Genomic DNA, 20,273 nt, shown 5'->3' with positions numbered 1-20,273 from the left:
TGCTGTGCTGGGGCCTCTTCCTCCCTGGTGTCCATTCTCACTGAACCCGCTGCCCGCAGTGACCTGGCCCGCCCCATCCTGCTGCCACACCTGGGGGTGGCAGCCGTGAGCTTGGAATTGGCGGGGCTCAGCAAGGACCCCAAACCATGCTCGGAACGTCTCCCAGCTTGGAAAGTCCCGGAGTGAGAGGGAAACTCAGCCAGAGGAACATCCGTGTCAAATCCAGAACGCTCACTTCTGCCCGGGAGGGATGTGGTGGTGTGGGGGCGGGGAGTCAGGTCAGGATCCCTGTCGGCAGGGCCTGTTGCCGGGCTCAGACGGCAGTCTTCCTCGGCTCGCTGTGTCCTCGCGTGGCGGAAGGAGGGGGGCAGAGTTTCCGGGGGGCACTAATTCCGCTTATGGGGGCTCCATCCTCGTGACCTGATCACCGCCCGGAGGCAACGCCCCCTCCAGATGCCGTCACCCGGGGTTAGGTTTCAACATGTGAACTTGAGGGGGGACACAAACGCTCAGTCAATAGCGTTCTGTCCCCCAGGTTCACGTCCTTGTCACATGCAAAGTTCACTCGCTCCACCCCAGCAGCCCCAACGTCTTAACTCTCCTTCCAAAGACTTAAAGTCTCGTGAGGTGTCGTGTCCGTTGGACGTGGCAGAGACCCCAGGTCTGAGGCGTCCTGAGGCAAATTCCTCTTCAGCTGTGAATCTGAAAAATACATGTTCTGGGCTTCCAAAACACAAAGGCGGGACACAGGGCAGACATCCCTGCTCCGATAGGGAGAGAGAGGGAAGAAAGGAGGGACAGAACCAAGTAAGTCCAAAACCAAACGGGGCAAATTCTACGAGACCACGAAGCTTCAGGCCAGTCCTCTGCCTTCGGGACCCACCGGGATGGCCTTGTCACCCCCATGGCCCAGCAGGGGCTGCCCGGGCTCTACTGGGGGCGGCTCCTGGAGGCCCCGTCCCCTGAACCCCGGGTGGGGGCAGCCCTCGCCCTCTTGGGATGGGAGTGGCGGCCCTGGTCTCTGAGTCATCCTCTGGGCCACCCCCCCCCCACTGTCCTGGGGAACAGCACCCGGCTTCCCTCAGGGCTGACCTGTCCTGATCTCATCGTAGGTAGGTCGTGGGTCTCCGGCCGCTCGCCGGGTGCCCTGCTGCGGCGGGAGGGTAGCCGGGGATTGTGCACGTGTTTACGTTCTGCTTCCTGTGTGCTCTGCGAGGCCACCCTCCAGGCGCGTCTCTTGCATTTCCCAGGGGGAGCCAGGCTGGTCCTTCCACGCTTGGCTCAGAGATCCCCGCGAAAGACCACTGCTCTCCAGTTCTACCTTCCCCAAAACGCCAGCGTCTGAACGCGCTCGAGTCACGTCCTCTGCCACTTTATCACAAGGGTCCCCGTCTCCTTTCCAGTAATGCGCCCCTCACGTCTGTGGTCAGAATGGCCTTTGCCGTCCATTTTTCTACACCATTCTGCTCGGAGTGACGTCCTCCTTTTTCCCTGAGGTGACTCAGGCTTTCTCTCCAGCTCTCGCTCCTGAGCTCTCACCAGAATCCCCTTTAAAGCTCCATTGCAAACAAGGTAGTGTGGTTTTTCTAGCAGACATTTCCCAACCCGTCCAGCCCCTGCCGTCGCGCAGCTCCAAAGCCACTTTCCCGTGTCGGGGCGCTTGTTGCAGCCGCGCCCCCCTGCTCGGCACCGGTTCCTGCCTTGGTCCGTCCAGGCTGCTGTAACGAGACACCGTACGTGAGGTGGGAGGTGGCTTACGAACAGCGGAACTTCGCTTCTCCCCGTCCTGGGGGCTGGGAGCCCCAGGTCAAGGTGCCGGCAGACTCGGTGCCTGGGGAGACCCACCTGCTGGTTCACAGACGCCGTCTTTCCTCTGCGGCCTCGCAAGGGGGTGAGTGGCTCTCTGGCCACTTGGATGAGGGCACGGATCCCCTTCCCGAGGGCTCCTCCCTGAGGCCTGACCACCTCCCGAAGGTCCACCTTCTAATACCATCACCTTGGGGGTTGGGATTTCAGCATATGAATTCTAGAGGGGACACAAACACCGTCTCTGGTGGGTCATCTCAGCCAAGTCCACGAGGGCACGCCCCTTCTGAGTGAGCTCACCTGGAGGCCTGCAGTGTCCTCCGTCTGAGGGATGCCTGTCTTGTGTTTTGGGGCGGGGCCTCCCTGCACACGCTGTGAATTCACAAAACAACAACAAGCTTGAGCGGCTAGCGTGTGCCTCCTGTCCGTACCCCCGGATCCACCGGGGGCCTTGACAGACCCCTCCCTGACTGGCAACGGCCCGTGCACGTACAGCTCTGGTGTAGACCAGTCAGCGCTGCAGAGCCGTAGGTAAGGGCACGGCGGGTGCCAGCATCTTGATAACGTCGCTACGTCCAGCCCAGGGTGTGTCACCCAGACCTTCTCCCAGAAGGGCTTGTGCCTCGGGGAGGATGGGTGGTTCCACAAACAGGTCATCTGACCACCGGCTGCTCTGGGAGGGCCCACGGGAGTGGCCCGGATGGGGCGTCTGGGCCCCAAAGCTGGGGGCAGGCTGCCCTCTGCTGGGGCCCCGGCACAGGCCAGCCTCGTGCAGCAGCTGTCCGGCTCGGGGCCAGCCATGTCTCCCAGGGCAGCCGTGGTGCGGAGGGGGCCGGACGCACCTCCTGGGAGTGAAACTGGGTGAAGGCAGAAGGCTGTACCCGGAGGCCCACGGCTGGCCAGGAAGCCCCTAAGGGCAGTGTGGTGGTGGGGGCAGTGGACAGGGGGCTTGCAGTGAGCGAAACCTGGTCCCCCTAAAACCGAGTCCCCCTGCCGAGGTCACGATGAATCTCCCTACCAATCACGTTGTCCCCTTTCTTGTCCCACCCCTCAGGATTGAGGCCTGTCAAAGAAAAGGGGGGATTAAAACCAAGCAGGACCCTGCGGGACCTCCCAGTGCAGAAGCCCCTCCGTGCCCCCCGTTCTTGCTTGCAGAAAAAGGCTTCGGTCTCCCGGGCCTTCCCAGAGTTCCAAAGAGCAGACTCAGCACTTGAGGCTCAGGACAGGATCACAGGCCTCCCAGCTCCTCCTGGACGCATGCAGGTTACAGTCTAACCTAAGAGCCCACCCGCTGGGGGACTGTGGTGGCGACGTGCGGACTGCAGGCACTAGACCCTAGACTGGTGGGAACCAGAAGGTGGACGGTTGAGATTCCCAAAATATCAGCCTGTTACCCCACCGTGCACCAAGCAGAAGGCGGTCCAGGAGCGGGTGAGGCATCCCCTAACCCTCTCCCTTCACGCTGACTTTAAAAACCCTTGTCGGGGAGCTTCATCTCCTTCTAGCTCGGCGCCCTGCAAATACATCCTTGCTTGCTGCAAACGCCGGCCGTCAGGGTTTGGCTTTCTGTGCTGTGGGCACGCAAGCCCTTGCTCGGGGAGGTAGGGGCCCTGGGGGGCTGCAGGGAGGGGCCATGCCTTGCAGGTGGTGCCTTGCAGCAGGCGGAGAGGTGGGGCCCCCCAAGCCCCGTTTCCCGCGGTCCCCACACCCCACTTCCTGTGCACAGGCGCGCGCCTCTGACCCCAGGTGTGCTTCTCCCTCGCGGGATTTGCAGGCTAGTAGGGCCCTGCGGGCTGCCAAACCCAAAGGACCATGGCTGAGCGAGGCGTTCAGGGCCCTTCTGCAGATGCACCTGCGGGGCAGCAGTGCCCGGTTTCGGGAGGGGCTGTGCGGTGGGCTCTTGGGGTGGGACAGGAAAGGGCGGCCCTCCTGACGGGAGGCAGCTGAGGACGGCTGGAGGGTGAGGGCCGAGAGGGAGGGTGGGGGGGAGAGCTGCTGTCACGTGTGGGAGAGATCCCCCCACGAGGGCACAGAAATCCTCGGGGAGGGGCAGAAACGGAGCGGGGCCTCGTGCCCGGACCTAGAGGTGCTGATGTGTGGAGCCGAGGAAGAGCTGCCGGGGACCGGCCGCCGGCCGCTTCCCGCCCCGCCCTCGTCTCCTGCCCTTCCCTACCCCGCCCCTGCCCTCCCTCTCCCTGTCCCGCCCCCCTGCCCCCCCCTTGCCCTGCACACCCCCCGGCTGTGCCGCTAACCGCCCCCCCAGGAGAACCACGGGGAGGATGTAAACTGGATTCTCAGCCCCGCCCCTAGAGAGTCGGATTCATTCGCCTGGGAGGGGCCTGGGGCCCCTCAGGTGGTCCTGATGCCCGGGGTCAGCGAGGCTGTGGGATCTCCGGACAGGTCCGCCCGCTGGGCCAGCGCCCACCTCCACCCCCAGCCTGAGCTCTGCACCCCACCCGGCAGCTGGTGCCGCCTCCGAACAGGTCTAACGATTGGAGGGGGCCTCCTGGAACTTGCTACTTCTGCCCCTGGAGTCACCCAGGACAGGCCCACCCCTCTCGCTGACCGTCCTCCAGAGGTGCCGAGGCTGCTCCTGTCGGGGGCGGGGGGGATAGGAGACAAATGTCCCAGCTCTGGGGGTTCCCCACGGAGGCGCAAGGGGGCCAGTGAGGCCATTTCCTCGTTTGAGAAGGAGAAACACGGCCTGAGTGGGGCTGTCCCGGGGCTGGAGAAGCGGACTTGCACTGGGTCAAGGGCAAAGCAGAAGGAGCGCCCTCAGAGAAGACCATGCCGGGGCCCGCGCCCTCCCCCACCCCCGCTTTTGGACATTTTGGAGGTTTCGTTTCTCATCTCGTGCACCTAGTGCTGTGGCCTCTGTGAAATCCTTAAATGCATTCACTCATTTAACCCCCACAAGGCCCGGCCGAGGCAGGCGCTGTCATTACTACCATTTACAAAAGATCAAACAGAAGCCAAGAACCAAAGGGCAGCCTAGGATCTGGCCCCAGGTCAAACGGCAGCGTGGGAGAGAAACGCAGGCAGTAGGGGCAGGTCCCGCTCCTGCACCCCATACCTGACACCCTTCTTGCGAAGAAACTGCCTCGGGCTGGGACGTGCGGGATGCGGTGCTGAGCCCATAGCGAGAGCCAGCACTCCCTCAGGTACCACCTGGCTGCGGTCTGATATGACCCCTCCATCAGCACTAAGTGGTCCTATTATCCCTTTATCCTAGAAGAGGAATCTGAGACGCAGTGAATTTTAAGTGGCTTCTTCAAAGTCACTGCCGGTGATGGAACCAGCTGTGTAACCCTGCGCGCGCCTCCTCCCTCTGGGCGGCAGCCTCTCGTGTGTGAATGGAAATACTGGCCTCAATTAATCGCAGAGAAGAGCTTCTCAGGCTTGAGAGTCTCCTGGGGATCCTGCAAAGGTGCAGATTGCAGCCCACGGCTGGGTGCGGCCTGAGACCCAGCCCCTCTCTGCTCCGGGGGAGGGAGGTGCTGAGGCCCTGACTGTGCGTGTATGGGCCTGGGGAGACGCCCAGAGGCTGTGAAAATTCCAGAAACAGGTTATGGTGAGTAACGCGCTTAGTGGGCATTTTCTGCTCCGGCCAAGCCCCTGGCCCGGAGCCTTTGACACTTCCACTCGGTGACTGACCTCAGCCTCAGCCCCGCAGGGGGTTCAAGGGCTGGGTCCCGGGCCACGCGGAAGGAGCGAGGGGGGCGCCCGCTCACCACGCCTCCTGGCAGAGCACGGTTAGGACTCACCCTGACGGTCCCTCCCACCCATCGCCCCGAAGGTCATGTTCAAGAACATGCTGGGAGCTTCCCTCCCTCCCCTCTGCCCCTCCGCCTTGAGCTCTCTCTCAACTTCTCCTTGACCCCAGTCCCAGGCTGGACAGGCCACGGCCTTCTCTGCCTGATCTTGACAATGGCACTTGTAGGAATGTCTCAGTGATCAAAGTAATACACGTGAAAATGCACAGTCCTCGCTATGAAACTCAAAGGCAAGCAGGAAACCCACCCATGGCCCCTCCCGGGGAAGGAGCTGCTGGGCACACTGTCCCCTTTCTCTCCACCCTTCTTCCTCCATCCCTAACCCCGCCCCCAACCACCACCCCATGTGATTTTAATGAGGTCCTATGATTGGTTGCCCTTTGGAAGGAGAGGGAAGAGCCACCCACCAGCACAGAAACGGTCAGAGCTGGAAGGGGACTTAGGAATCCTGGGATGAGCCCCCACATGACCAAGGAGAAGGGTACTACTCTAGGTGCGAAGGTGTGTAAGCAGAGACGCCAAGCTGAGTGACTCCTGTCTCTGGGTTGGGGGACTGGAGGGGTCGAAAAAGATACTTTCTTATCTTGAATTTTTTACAGTAAAAGTGCATTCAAGTGTTACTTGCTCTTCAAACACATGATTATTGTTAAAAGACAAAGAAAGCCATGAACTTGAAGGCAATCGGTGTGTCCGAGTCTGCCCGGCTGGTGCCAGCGGGTTGGCTGAGGCCTCTGGTTCCCTGGGCACCAGTCAGGCTTCTTCTGATGGTCTTGTCTCTTGACCCAGTGTCCCCGAGGATGAGGGTCATTCCAGGGCAGCCCCTTTGCTCCCACAGCAGGGGCACCCAGATGCCAGGATGATGTGGGAAAAGGGAAAATTCTGCAGGCCCTGACCTGAACCTGCAGTCCCATCTCCGCCAGGACCAGGCTGGGATCCGACGCCTTCAGGCCCAGACGCAGCCCCGTCAGAGAGGGGGGCCTCTCAAGACGTCGGGGAGCCCTGGTGAATCAGGAAGTTATGGGGCTGGAAAGTGATTAAAGGCTGAGCGTGGGAGGGGATTTGCAGCGAGAGCCCGGCCCAGGAGCAAGCCTGGGCGGGCGGCTGCAGGGCCGCTGCCCTCTCGCCGTCTGTTGCGATGGTGCCGGTAAAACCCAAGTTGCTGGAGATTTGAAACCTTGATCCGTTTTTCCTCTGTTGCCCTTTAGAACAACAGAGATCCGAGGAAACCCCAAAGCCCTAGAACAACGCGCTCTACATCAAAGGGGTGTGGGCAGGTCAGGAGACGCCTCAAGGAGAAGTCTCCCGGAGAGGATGTCTCCCTCGGAGAGCGGGCTGGCCTGGGGCGGGGGCGGGGGAGCAGGCTGCGTGCAGACCCACTGTCTTGTCCCGTCCAGGTGAGGGGCGCCACCAGACCCCATGGACCTGGGACCGCGGAGCAGACTGAGAAACGCTCCTGTCTCCCCAAAGGGGAGACAACAGGTGCCCCCAGACACCGGCCAGACTGTCTTACACATCTAACATGGGCTGGGCAGCCTTTGTTTTGCCAGACGAGGAAACTGAGGTCAGAGAGGGGATGGACTTGTCCCAAGTGTCACACAACTGGGGCCCCGTCTCCAGGCTCAGTGCTCCGTCCTCCACGCCAGTGGCTCCCAAACTTCGGGGACATCTAAACACCTGAAGGCTGATTAAAACACGGGCCCCAAACCCAGTTTCTGACGTGGCAGGTCCAGGGTGGCGCCTGGAACCTGCATTTCTAACAAGTTCCCAGGTGCTGCTGCTCTAGACCCTTGCTGTCCAAGTATCTTCGGTGGAAACTTCTAGAAAAGCAGAATCTCGGGTCCCGCCCCAGATTTACTGAATCAGAATTTGCATTCACAAGATTCCCAGGTGAACTGTTTGCACCCTGCCGTCTGAGCAGCACTGTCTACCCTGCACAGCCTCTCTCTTCCTGGGAGTCAAGTCCAGGCAGCCTGGAGGAGCCGTCCAATCCCAGCTGCCAAGAGGGGGACCCTGGGGATTCCTGTGTGTTCCAGGGTGGGGATGGGCCCGCCAGCCACAGGAGCAGGAGGGGCTGCACACCCAACCCCGGGGGCTGCTCTGCTGTGGTGCCCACCCCCGCTGCAGGAGGCCCTGCAGAGCCCACCCTGCGGAATCGCCAGGCCACCTCTCTAGCTAGCCCAGGGATTTTATTGCATTTTTAAAATATACGTAACACACATGTATCTAATGTTGTGTATCCACCATTACAGTATCGTCTCACTGCCCTAAAAATCCCCTGTGACCATCTAGTGGTTACCATTACCATGTTAAATAAGACACCCAGACCTCGCCTTATTAGTTCATTCCCTCTAGGTAGCGTTTTCCACTCCTGACAATGAAAGAATGGGGAGCTCTCCTGTTATCCCTTTTCCTCCTCCCAATTTTTGTCAGTTTCATTTTCATTTCATCCACTCACTCAACAACTGTGTGCTGAGGCCCCACTGTGCAGGCAACCAGTCTAGGTGTAGGATCTACAGGGGTAAAGAAAACAGGTGAAACTCTCTGCCAACACAGAGCTACGTTCTAGTAGCAGAGATGAACAATAACTAGGAAAATATCAAAATTTTAGATGGGGACACAGTGTGTGTGTGTGTGTGTGTGTGTGTTACTGTGACTGTGTGCGGGGCGGGGCAGGGTTTTAAACGGGGTGGTGGGGACGACCTCACTGAGCAGGGGATGTCTTGAGTACAGAGCTGTGTAAAGCGAGGAAATGAACGGAGATGTTGGGGGCGTGGTCCGGGCAGGGAGGCGCTCCTGGCCGTGGCCCTGTGGGCCGGCCTGTGAGGGGGCGGGCTGGAGCTGGGGGAGGGGTGGAGTACAGGAAGTGAGGGGCAGGCCCCCCGGGGCTACATCGTGGGGTCCGCAGGCTTTGGAGGACTGCAAGCAAAGGGGTGACCTCGGCTCCCTTCGGCTGAATTTGTGCCGTGTTAATATACATTCTCTTTGTAAATATTGATGAAATGATCCTCAGTGCTTGTCCTATGGCCCGAGCCTCACAGTGAATGACCGCTGAAGCGAATTTATAATAAGATAAAGTAAACAGGGCAGAACACAGCGGAGATTTTCCTCCTCCCGCCCCTCTGGGCCCCGTCCTTCCCTCCTTCCCAGCTTGTTCCATCCTCCCTTCCCCCCGGCCCGGGGAGCCGCCCAGAGTGGACCAGGCACCCTCCTCCCCACAAAGGACGGCTCAGAGCATCTCCAGGGCACTGCTCCCGGGGCCACTTTGCAGTCCAGCCCGTTCCAGCTGGATGCGGACTGGTGGAGAGTGCAGACCAGCTTCCCTAGGGGAGGCGTGTGGGGTGTAGAGGGGCAGAGGGAGGAGTCAGCCCTGGGCTGCTACCAGGGAACGTTCTGTGCGGCAGTTCCGAGTAGAGTCAACAACTCCTTAAGAACTGAGTGAGTGTCTGCAGGACCCAGCCAAGCCCAGCCAAGCAGAAGAGGCTCAGTGAGAGGCTGCAGACCCATGGCCCGTGTTCCCAGGGGCTGTGTACCCAGGGGCCGTGTACCCAGGGGCCGTGTACCCAGGGCCTGTGTACCCGGGGGCTGTGTACCCAGGGCCTGTGTACCCAGGGACTGTGTACCCAGGGGCCGTGTACCCGGGGGCCGTGTACCCAGGGCCTGTGTACCCAGAGGCAATGTACCCAGGGACCATGTACCCAGGGCCCGTGTACCCAGGGGCCGTGTACCCGGGGGCCGTGTACCCAGGGCCTGTGTACCCAGAGGCAATGTACCCAGGGACCATGTACCCAGGGCCCGTGTACCCAGGGCCTGTGTACCCAGGGGTGGGACACAGATGCCCTGGCAAGTAGGGAGCACCAGCACCAGCCCCCGGCCCCCTGCCCCTCTAGATCCTTCTGAGGCTCAAGTAATCCAACTTGAGTCTGAGCCTCTCCCAGATGGGACCACCAGCCAGACACCAATTCTGGGGAAGGGTTTAGAATGAGCCATCTTCCCTCGTCCCTGGGGGGCAGGACTCCCAGTTTCCAAGGACCTACACAGGACGCTGGGGAGATGTGGGGCTGGGAACCGGACGTGTGGTTGGGAAGGACCTTTCCAGCAACAGAGTGCACCCAGCTTGAGTTCCTCCCCGCCCCCCCTTTCCCCAGTGCTTCTGTCCTTTTTCGGCCCATTCTCCTGTGTCCAAAAGCCTGGCACCCCTCCACCCAGTGAGCTGAAGAGGAACGTGTGGGCGGCTGGTTCATGTCTCAAAGAAACCCTGTGTACCCAGATGCTTACAGAGAGTCGGTGTGGTGTCAGCGAAGGATCCTGGGTCCTCTCAGCCACCAGTCTCATCCCAGCGTTGTCATTTACAAAGCTGTGTGACCTCATCTCGGGTTGCTCGGCCTCTCTGATCTCATCTGTCATGAGACTCAAAAACGCGTGGCAGCGCTCTGTAAACTTTCAAAGCCCGTACATTGGTGAATCCACCTGGGTCTGGAGAGAGCACCCGTGTGTCCCAGGCCCCGGCGGAGGAGGAGGTGACAGCAATACAACAGTCGGAGCAGAGCTGGGCGGGAGCCCTGCTTCCTCAGTGCAATTCTGCACCACCAGGCCTGTGCCGCTGGTGCATTCAGGAGACTCCCAGGGAGGGATGGAGAGGGGGCGAGGGGTGGGGGCTGAGAGGGGAGCCGCAGGAGGGCGTGGCTGGCAGACGGGCTGAGGCCTTGGGGGTCCCTAAGGCAGGGCTGCGGGCCCCTCTGGAGTTGTCCATCTTGGTTGCCTGTCTTCTCTCGTGGCCTGCCCACTCCCTCTCCTGGAGGGGCGTTCTGGGAGTTAGGGGTTGGCTGGTCCACGTGTGTGTGCGCGTGCGCGTGCGCGTGTGCGCCTCCTGCAGCACAGGGGCTGCAGAGCTCTGGGTGGGAAACGGAGAGCTCTTGACTTGGGTGCTACAGGGGAGGCCCCCCCCAGCCCCTTCCCTGGACCCTCTCTGTGCCCATTAGGCTCCACTGGGCAGCACGGTGGAGACACAGGGTGTGGGTACAAAGAGGTCTTATTACTACGGTTATTACAAATCATCATTCCCACAATAATCTAGTATTAACGTGTGTGTGACTAGGTCCCTAAGAAACGGGAGGTCCTGGAGGAGCAGAGTTAGGGCCCAGGGAGCCGCCCCAGCGCCTGGCCTAACCTCCGAGTCCCCATCCTCCTCTAAAGTCAGTAAAACTGAGGGAAGGGATGGAATAACTTTTTTTTTTTCAATTAATTTTCTCTTTTGGCGGCACTGTGCGGCTTGCAGAATCTTAGTTCATCTGACTGGTGCCCTCAGCAGTGAAAGTGTGGAGTCCTAACCGCTGCACCGCCAGGCTCGTCCCTGGAATAACATTTCTTCAGACTCTGAGAGTTACCAGGCTCTGTCCCTGGCTGTTCTCCAACGTTCCCTAACTTACTCATTAGAGCTCCCCGAGGTAAGACTCAATCAGTTCTCCCGTTTGACAGAAACTGAAAGCTCATGAAGTTGCCGGAGGTGGGCCGGCTGGAGCCCAACTCCGCAGAGCTGGTGTCTGTGCACCATACTCTCCAGGAAGAAAAGGGAGGGGAGCCTTCTTTCCACCCCCTCCCTCCGTCTTCAGCTCAGTGCATTCCTGGGAAAAGTCCATTCTGGGGGGGCGGGAGATGGGGGGAGGCCCCATGCACCTGGGGAGGCCCGAGTCCTGCTTGGCCACTCCACCAGCCCCCCGGTCCAGGTGGGCGGAGCAGCGGCCCACCCGGCTCCCCCAGGGCTTGCGGAGAAGAGGATTCCAGCAGTGCCCTTGCCAGGTCACGGTAGCCGGGGGCCAGGGCCCTCCTCCTCCATCGCGGGGAGGGGAGGCCGAGGGACCTCGAGTTTCCTCTCTCCTCCGCCCACTGCGATGGGGGCAGGCGCGGGAGGGTGGGTGGTCCAAGCAGAGGCAGCTGTGGGCAGCCTGTGTGGGGCCCGAACCGAGAAATCTGCCGATGGGGGAGGAACGCAACTTAGGTTGCACCCCCCCCTCTTCCCCCGCCCCAACCCCAGGATCGGCCTCATTTTTCTGACCGCGCAACGCCAAGGGGGGAGCTGGCCAAGCCAGGAAAGGGGGCAGAGGCTGGGGGCCAGAACGCCTGCGGCCCGGGAAGCTCCAGCAGCTGTCTGGCAACCCCCATCCCGAGCGAGTGCGCGACCACGGAGCAACCCCCCCTCCCAAGCGGCGACCCCCCCTCGTCTAGAAGACGCCGCCTCCTCCTCCTCCCCTCCATCGGCCCTGAGGACAAGGCCTGGAGGAGCTGTGGTCCCCAGAAGTGGCAGACGGGCCGCGGGTCAGCTGCCTTCTCGGTCCCGGCGCCTCCGCCCCGTGCAGGGTGCCCGCAGGGCGCGCAGGGAGGGGAGGGGAGGAGGGGAGGGAGGGGAGGGGAAGAGGGGAGCGAGGGGAGGAGGGGAGGGGAGCGGAGGGGAGGGGAGGGAAGGGGAGGGGAGGGGAGGGAAGGGGAGGGGAGGGGAGGGGAGGAGGCGAGGGGAGGGGAGGAGGGGAGGGAGGGGGAGCGGAGCGCCGGCCGGCCCGGAATGCGCGGCGCAGGAGGCAGGGGCGGGCGCGGGACATGTGAGGGCACATCCCGCGCGCTGCCGCCCGGCGCGCAGACGGCCCGGGGAGCGCGCGGGCGAGCGGCGGCCGGGCTCCGGGGCCCGGGGCGCGGGCGGCGCGGGGCGGCGGCGGGGCCGAGGCCGGGCGCGGGTCCGCGGGCGCGCCCATGACGGCGGCCGTGCTGCGGGAGGGCGTGCTGGAGAAGCGCAGCGGCGGGCTGCTGCAGCAGTGGAAGCGCAAGCGCTGCGTGCTCACCGAGCGCGGGCTGCAGCTCTTCGCGGCCAAGGGCGCGGGCGGCCGGCCCAAGGAGCTCAGCTTCGCCCGCATCAAGGCGGTGGAGTGCGTGGAGAGCACCGGGCGCCACACCTACTTCACGCTGGTGACCGAGGGCGGCGGCGAGATCGACTTCCGCTGCCCGCCCGAGGACCCCGGCTGGAACGCGCAGATCACCCTGGGCCTGGTCAAGTTCAAGAACCAGCAGGCCATCCAGACGGTGCGCGCTCGGCAGAGCCTCGGGGCCGGAACCCTCGTGTCCTAGGCCGCGGGCGAGCTTCTTCGCCCCCCCCCCCCCGCCGCCACGGACGCGGGGCCGGAGGCCGCGGCAGGTGAGTGCCCGGCTGCGAGCCCTCCTTCTCTCTTGCCCTCCGGTCTCTGCGGAGGAAATTACCCCCCCTCCCCCCACCAGCGTGCAGCCTCGCATCTGGGCCCTCCTAGGGCCGACCGGGAGGGAGAGCCAGGAGCAGCGCCTGGGTACCTGGGCCTGGGGCCAAGAGCCGCCTTCCCCCAGCGGCACCAGGCAGGGGTGCTGGAGAGGAAGGGGGGCAGGAGGGGCCTCCCCGCCAGGCTGGCTCTGCCCTGACTCAGGTGGAGGAGGCTGGCAGGACAGACCCTCAGGCCCCTGGGCCTCCACGCTCGCCAGGGCAGGGCTCCTGGGCTGTGGCTTGCAGGGAGCTGGGGAGGGCTGAGAGGGGGCTCTCTGCTCGTCCAGTGTGAACGTGGAGTTTAGGCAGGAAGACAGTCTCCCTCAGCAGCAGGCTCCTCAGGGTTGGGACCGGGACCGAGGACCAAGGAGTCTTAGCTCCCAAGGCGGGACCTTGGTGGGGGCTGGGCCGGGCCTGGGAGCGCCACTACCCGTTCTCAACAGTGGGTTTTGGGTCCTAGGGCTGAGCTGTTGGCACACCAGGAGGTCTGGAGGGTGTGCAGGCCAGGCCGCTGGTGCCGAGGTGGGTGGGCCTGCCCACCTGTCCCTGGTGCTGGCCGTGTAGGCTAGGCCGGGAGGGGAAGCTGGAGGAAGGGGTGGGGCACTGGGGCACTGGGGCGGGGGCGGGGGGGTGGCCACGGTTACCTGTGATGTCTTAGTCCTCCTGGGGACGTAGCACGGGGTGGGGGGCGGGTTTGTGGTAAGGAAGGCTCCGGGGAGGGGCCAGGACTGGAACCTAGAAGCCCTGGCTCCCGGCCTGCACCCTCTTTCCCAGGTGCCGCTCCCTCCCGTGGGAACGGGGCGCAGGTTGAGGAAGGCTCTAGCTGTCATGTCTCTGGTGGAAACCTGGGTGCCCTCGGCCCGCTGCCCTGACCCTGTGTGTTCTGCAGCTTCTCAGCGCGCCAGGTAGAGCCCAGGGAGCCCGGTGGTCGGTGCTGCGCACCCGCCGGCCCTCCTGTTCACTGCCGCTCACAGTGCAGGGAGGGGTCGCCCAGAGGCCAGGTGGGAGGCAGAGCCGCGGGCCTTGGAGCTGGAGCGGATCCCCTTGGATCCCGCAGGCCCTCCTGCGGTGGTCACAGGGTGTTGTACAAATGCCGTTTTCTCCTGAGGTGTCCGGGCAGGTCAGAGCGGCGGTGTAAACAGCGGCTGTGGCCACTCGCCGCTCACGTCTGCCCTGCCCTGACTGCTGTTCCTTCTCACCAGCTTCCGTGTCCCCTTCGGCTCGTGGGGCGTGACTGTGCTCCGCTGGACGAGGCAGAGGCCGTGGACGCGTGGAGGCGGCGTCAGAGCCGCCGGGGCCGGGGCGGAGGGCGAAGGCCACGCAGGGCTGAGGATGAAGATTCAGCCCCTGGGAACCCAGACCCTCAGGACCCTCCGGCCACTGGCCGGGCCTCCGAGGTCATGAAGGAGAGCTGGCACCACAGCCCCGGCCGCCGCGGCCCGCCCTTCCTCCTGCAGACCGCCATCAGCCCCCCAGCTGGCTGCCGCGCACTCCCCGGGGGGCGCTTAGCCAGCGCCCCAGGACTCAGGAGGCCAGCCTGGCGCTCAGAAGAGCAACCGCCTGGGTGGGCCTCTGGACTCACTTTGGTGGGGGGCGCCGATGAGCCTTGGGAGTCGTCTGCTGCTTGGGTCCTTGGGACCCCCCCCCACCCAGGCCTCTCTTTGCACAGTTCTTACCCCCTCCCGCCCCTCTTCCCCCCACTGCGGTGCTAGGCCTGGAGGTGGGGGTGCGTGGGGGGTCCGCCTTTACCATGTCACGCTTGTCCCCAAATGCAGCTGCTCCGCAAAGGGCAGCGACCACACTGTTTGCTGGGTGAAATTCTTTGCCTGCTAAGACCTGGTGCTGGAGCGTCTGTCTCCTCACCCCCACTTTCCCAACCTACACCCCGTCCTGAAATCTCCAGCCTGGGGAGGGACAGACCCTGAAACCCAGGGGACTTGGCCCCAGAGGTCCTAGGGGAGGGACCAGGAGGCCTGCGCCGGCAGACGCAGTCTGGAGAGAGGCCTTCTGCCGGCTCTCCTGGGCAGGCGCCCTGCATCCTGGGCAGAGCTGTCTCTGTCATTTGCACACTCAGGTCTCGTACATTAACTCTGTATGTCTCCCCTACGGGATGGTTGAAAAGGAATCATTCCAGCAGCGGGGAAACCGAGGTACAGACTTACACAGAAACTGCCCGTCGGGTAACGCACGTCTGGCGTCCCCTGCAACGATTCGGGGTCCCTCAGTGCTTCCAACCTCTTTGTTCCCCATCAGCTTCCTCCTCCCATCCAATCATGACCTCTGTCTTTGTCCCCTTCCCTCAGAGTCCTCTTCGGCTTCTTGCTTATCTGATATGTGAACTACAGCTAACAATCAAATAAGAACTTGCAAGTTACAAAGGAATTTTTACAGATATCTATTTACGATCTCCTAGGCTGCACACCCAGCCCACGGTGGCAAACAAGCATCGCCGTCCGCGCCAGCTAGCGGCTGTGGTCCATTGGTGATGTCTGCCATGAGCTTTGGGAGGAAAGTGGGGCGGTTGGCAGCTCTTATTTCTATGTGGGTGGAGGAGGTGGGGGAGCGCGTGGTGCCTGACACCGTTTCCGTGATTCAGACTACTTGAAAGGCTTAGCTTCTCCATCCTACTATAAGACAGCAGCCTCTAGAATAGAATCCTTGCTCTTTGCATCAAACCCAAAGGTGGCTTTGGTGATGGTGATGGAGGGGATCTGGGGAGGCTTCCAGACACTCAGAAATAGGAGCATGTTTGTGCAGATGGAGTCGGGATGTAGGACACACGCACCTGGCAAACACTCTGATGCCGCTTACAGCCGGGTGTGCACTGGGCGTGGAGCGCGGAGCTGGAGACACACCTGATCCAAGCCCAGAGCTCGGGGCGAGGAAGTGCCTGCTGTGCCAGTAGAGGAGGCGTGAGCAGCACAGGGCACCAGCTCTGCCTTCTGCCTGGCACCATGCTGTCCTCCGCAGAGCTCGAGGGGTCAGTCCGGAGCTTGGCTGTATAGCGCGGTGGGGGGGCACAGCCGGTGTGGGCTGTCTGGGGGTGGGAGGACACAGTGCAGGGGGGCTGGGCTCCAGTTCCTGGCCCTCCCTGCGTTTTGGGAACACCCAGCCACGCGGGTTCCAAGTATGCGTTGGTTCCTGTCCAAACCCAGCTTTGGCTGCTCCGCTTGCTAGGAGGTCCCAGCCCCTCTGCAGGGTGTGCTGCTGCAGGACCCCCAGCACAGGCCCTCGACTGCGGCTGGCACGCAGCTGGCAGGCGCAGGGGGTGGGCGCCGGGATGGGGTAGTCACTTTAACCCGAAGCTGCCTGGAAGCGCCAAGAACCTGCAGCACAGGGGTGGGGCTCACGCAGTGAGTTTTGTTTTTCAAAAGATATGTGGCCTCTCTGGGGCATCTCTGCTTCCTGGGGTCAGGGTGTCTTCGCCTCTTTGGCAACTGAGTTTGGCAGAAGGAGCATGGGCCCTCCCTCCAGGGGTGCTTGGCTGGACCCGGGGGCAGGGTCAAGGCCTTCTGGGGGCACGGAGGGGCCCTGACAGTGCCAGCAGACAACCACAAGATGGAAAAACTTGGCTCAGTGGGGGCGGAGAACACTGCAAGGCCAGGGTGGGGCGGTGGCCACCATGTCTCGGCCCGGAAGCCCCGGCTCACCCCTGCCTGATCCCTGAGTCGTCAGTGAGAATGAGCCGGGGCGAGTCCCGGCCGGGAGGCGGGGAGGCCGGAGGCCGCTGAGGCGGGGTGGCGCGGGGGGAGGGCCGGGCTGGCTCTGGTCCGGTGAGCTGGGCTGGGCGTGAGGCTTTGGCAAGAGCCAGCCCGTTGCAGGGCGTGGGAACAAGTGCAAAGAGCCGCCGGGAGCAGAGGGTCTGCAGCGGGGGGTGCGGGCATGGCGCCGTGACCCTGGAGTCTGGCCTTCCCCGGACGCTGCCGTGGGGAGGCGCCTTGGTCACCCCGCCGGGCCCGGGGCGCAGGGACCCTGGCAAGGCTCTGTGAGTCACTGTGTGCAGAGGCGGCACGTGGGCCCGGGCCGCCTCCTCTGGGCCACCTGAGCGTCCCGCCCAGGACGCAGTTCATCCCCCGATGAAAACTTCCCGAGGCTGCCCTGCCGCCCTGGGAGGAAGTCCCAGCCCCAGTCCCAGGAGCTGTGCCCTCTGGGTCAGGGCTCTTTGCAGTGTCTGTCCCCAGGCGGGGCCCCTGCGTGCGCAGCACCTGGTCCCAGAACCAGCAGGGGGCCTTTGCACCCCCCCCACTGCTCCCCTGCCCGAGGGGAGCCTCCCCGCTCGGTCCAGGCTGGGGACCTGCCCTCTGCTCCTCGGCCGTGGCTCTCCCGTCACCACACTGCCTGGAGACGGCTGGTCACTCCCGTCCCTGGTGTGTTCCCGCTGCCTCCGAGTTCCTGGGACGTGGCAGGCTCTTCATCATCCAGACGGCAGTTGGGAACGGAGCTCGCTCTGGGGGCACTGACCGTGGTCAGCACGAGGGAGCCTGCCGTGTCCAACCCCTCAGGTTGTGGATTCAGTTTTACGTTCAGAAACGGAGGCCCAGAGAGGTTAGGTGACTTGTTAGGAGTCACACAGCGGCTAATGGGTGGAGGAACCCGGACGTCACCCGGCCGCGGGCCTCTAGACGTGCTCTCCGAGCCCCACCCCGGACGAGCACATCTCACGGGATGAGCGGGTGAGTGACTGAGTGAGTTTGCCTGTGATTTCCTGGGAGAAGGGAGCTCACAGGCGGCCACAGAGAGTAAGCACTGAGGCCTGGCGGCCGCATGACGGCCAAGAAGGGACCCTCTGTGGGCTCGGGGGGGGAGGCTGCAGGGGTGGAGGGGTGACCCCAGCCAGGCCTTGCAACAGGGCTGGGTCTAACCACTGGAGGGGACGCAAGGAGGCGTCCCTGGGTTGGGAGGGTCTGTGTGCCCACAGGAACACGGCAGGATCCCCTGGGACAAAGGAGGGACCCCGGGTGTGGGGGGTGAGGGCGCTGGGGGCAGTGGCGGTCCTGTGTGGGCCCAAATGCTGTCCGTCTCATCAGCTGGGTACAGGGTCCCCTCATCCTGCAGGGACGGGGGCTGTGGGCCCAGCAGATGTGACCCTGTGTGGCAGCGGCCGGTCCCAGAGCCCCACAGATAGGGCTCACCCCCTGCTGGGGTGACCAGCCACCCCAGCTTGCCTGGGACTGTCCTGGTTTTAGCTGGAGAAGGCTCTGAGAGCTCTGTGTCCCCAGAAGCCCCTTCGTCCCAGGCACTCTGGGACAGTTGGTCACCTCCCCACCGCCGTCCAGGGTCAGGAAGCCTGGCCTCGCCCACCCTCCCCATCTCAGCAGTCGTCTCTGCCCACGGCCCTGGCCTGAGAAGGGACCGTGTCTCGGGCTGTGAGCTACTGTGCGATAGCCCAGGGGCACCGCCCCGCTACTCAGGGGCCAGTGGAGTTTCCTGCTGTCCTCAGAGGACAGACAGGCCCCCGGCTGCAGGGAGGAAGGAGGGCCAGGTGTCCTCAGGGCTCTCCAATCAGCTCCACCTCTGCCGCAACGGTGCTGGGCTACCCCCCTGCCAGGTGCTGTCCCAGAGCAGCTGGACAGGGAGGAGGGCTTGCAGCGGGGCAGAGCTGTGGGGTGTGGCAGGATGCAGGGAACGATCCAGGCCGTCCTTCCGAGGGGATAAGATTCTGACTCTCAGAGGGCGGGGAGCGCACAGGGGAAGCCGTGGCTGGGGCAGAGGCGCCAGGGCCGGAGAAGGTGAGCAGCCACAGAGCCTGGGGGTGCAACAGGCGAGCGCGGAGGAGGTGGCCGACTTGGAGGCCCCGGGCTGCGGTCCCCACTTCTCCTTCCAGGCAGCGGGAGCCCATTGCCAAGCCGCTGTTCTTACACAAACACCCCTTCATTTTATTACACACATCCATTCATTGAAGAAAAATGTGAAAGGACAGACAGTTATGAAGAAGGAAGCAGGTATCACCTCTGTGTTCCCATCTTTCAGAGATAAGCTTTGTTAGCATTTTGGTGTATTTTCTTCTACATTTACTCCTATGCAAATATGTATGTAATACATAATTATTACATATGATTTGTAATATGTAACCACTTTTTACACACGGGGTCATACTGTGTGTGTTACACCTCGACTTCTTATGTATAATGCACAGTGTTGTGAGGCCATGACTTTAAATATCTTAACGCCTATATATCACTCTAGTATGTTCACTAGTATCTATTTCACATCCCCTCCCTCATTAGTTGGATCCCTGTGTTCTTTTTTTTTCTTTTAATATTTATTTATTTATTTAGGCTGCACCAGGTTTTAGTTGTGGCATGCAGGATCTTTAGTTGTGGCATGTGGACTCTTAGTTGTGACATGCATGTGGGATGTAGTTCCCTGACGAGGGATCGAACCCAGGCCCCCTGCTTTGGGGGCACAGAGTCTTACCCACTGGACCACCAGGGAAGTCCCGGATCCCCAAGTTGTTTTAGTTTTTTTGTTTAATATATATAAGGCTGCAATGAACACTTGCCTATTTAAATCTCTGTGTCTCTCTGTCTTGTGTGTCCATCCCTGAATCTTCCTGATTACAGTAACACTCTGTCACCAGATCTCTAACAGCATTTGCCACTCAGTGATACAGATAATACTTGAGTCCATCTTCCCTGGTTGACTGTAGTATCTTCAGACAATTTGTGTCTTGTCTATTTTTCTTTCTATCCTCAGAGAAAACTGCAGGTCTGATGCTTGGTAGGTGTTCAATAAATCTTGCGGAAGGTACAAATAAACAAAAGAGATCAATATTCCCCCACCCCCCAAAAAATCTCTGTGTCTCTGGATGTTTCTTTAAAATAATTCTTGTTTTAAAGTTGTCTTCTTTTTAAAAAAAAATCGAAGTATAGTTGATGGACAACATTATATAAGTTACAGGTGTACAATATAGTGGTCCACAATTTTTAAAGGTTATACTCCATTTACAGTTATTATAAAATATTTGCTGTATGCCCTGTTATACACTACATCCTTGCAGCTTATTTTATACATAATAGCGTGTACTTTTCAGCCCCCTAACCCTCATGTCACCTGTCCCCCCTTCCCTCTCCCCACTGATAACCACTCGTTTGTCCTCTGTATCTGTGAGTCCACCTCTTTTTTGTTATAGTCGCTAGTTTGTTGTATTTTTTCAGATTCTGCATATAAGTGGTATTATGCAGTAGTTTTAGGAGAATTCTTAGAGCGGCACGGCTGGGCCTGCTGGAGGGCCGGGAGGTGTGGGTGTGCCGCCTCAGGAGGGCTGGTGGTCGCAGAGGAGGGAGACCTGAGGGTAGGGAGGTGGGTGGGGGGAGCCATGGGGAGGCTGGGGGGAGGCGGCTGGTTAGGAAACACCCGTGCGGGCAGGGCCGCAGGCGGCAGTTGACCACCAAAGCTCTAATCGCGGCCAAGTTCGA

General features: G+C 61.7%; 1 protein-coding gene across 3 annotated transcripts; it reads left to right on the top strand.

Annotated features, from left to right (window-relative positions):
- The first annotated feature begins 12,224 nt into the window (after window positions 1–12,224).
- On the top strand, window positions 12,225–20,142 carry PHLDA3 (pleckstrin homology like domain family A member 3). Of its 3 annotated transcripts, none has more exons than XM_057727373.1 (3): window positions 12,225–12,759; window positions 13,630–13,760; window positions 14,058–20,142. In XM_057727373.1, exon 1 carries the CDS (start codon window positions 12,321–12,323, stop codon window positions 12,690–12,692), a length of 372 nt encoding a protein of 123 aa, XP_057583356.1. In that variant the 5' UTR covers window positions 12,225–12,320; the 3' UTR covers window positions 12,693–12,759; window positions 13,630–13,760; window positions 14,058–20,142. The 3 variants fall into 3 exon arrangements, 2 of the variants coding, with proteins under 2 accessions (XP_057583356.1, XP_057583355.1); XR_009052633.1 differs by lacking the exon at window positions 12,225–12,759 and adding an exon at window positions 12,868–13,377; XM_057727372.1 differs by lacking the exon at window positions 13,630–13,760 and having other exon boundaries at window positions 12,226–12,759.
- Window positions 20,143–20,273: the final 131 nt, after the last annotated feature.

The sequence above is a fragment of the Hippopotamus amphibius genome, chromosome 3 (genome assembly GCF_030028045.1).
Source record: "Hippopotamus amphibius kiboko isolate mHipAmp2 chromosome 3, mHipAmp2.hap2, whole genome shotgun sequence".
Taxonomy (NCBI): Eukaryota; Metazoa; Chordata; class Mammalia; order Artiodactyla; family Hippopotamidae; genus Hippopotamus; species Hippopotamus amphibius.
Note: the sequence above shows the minus strand (reverse complement) of the source record. Positions and strands in the feature narration are given on the sequence as shown.

Excerpts from the sequence above, each read along its gene's own strand:
- PHLDA3 (XM_057727373.1), top strand. The coding sequence starts at position 12,321 with ATGACGGCGGCCGTGCTGCGGGAGGGCGTGCTGGAGAAGCGCAGCGGC.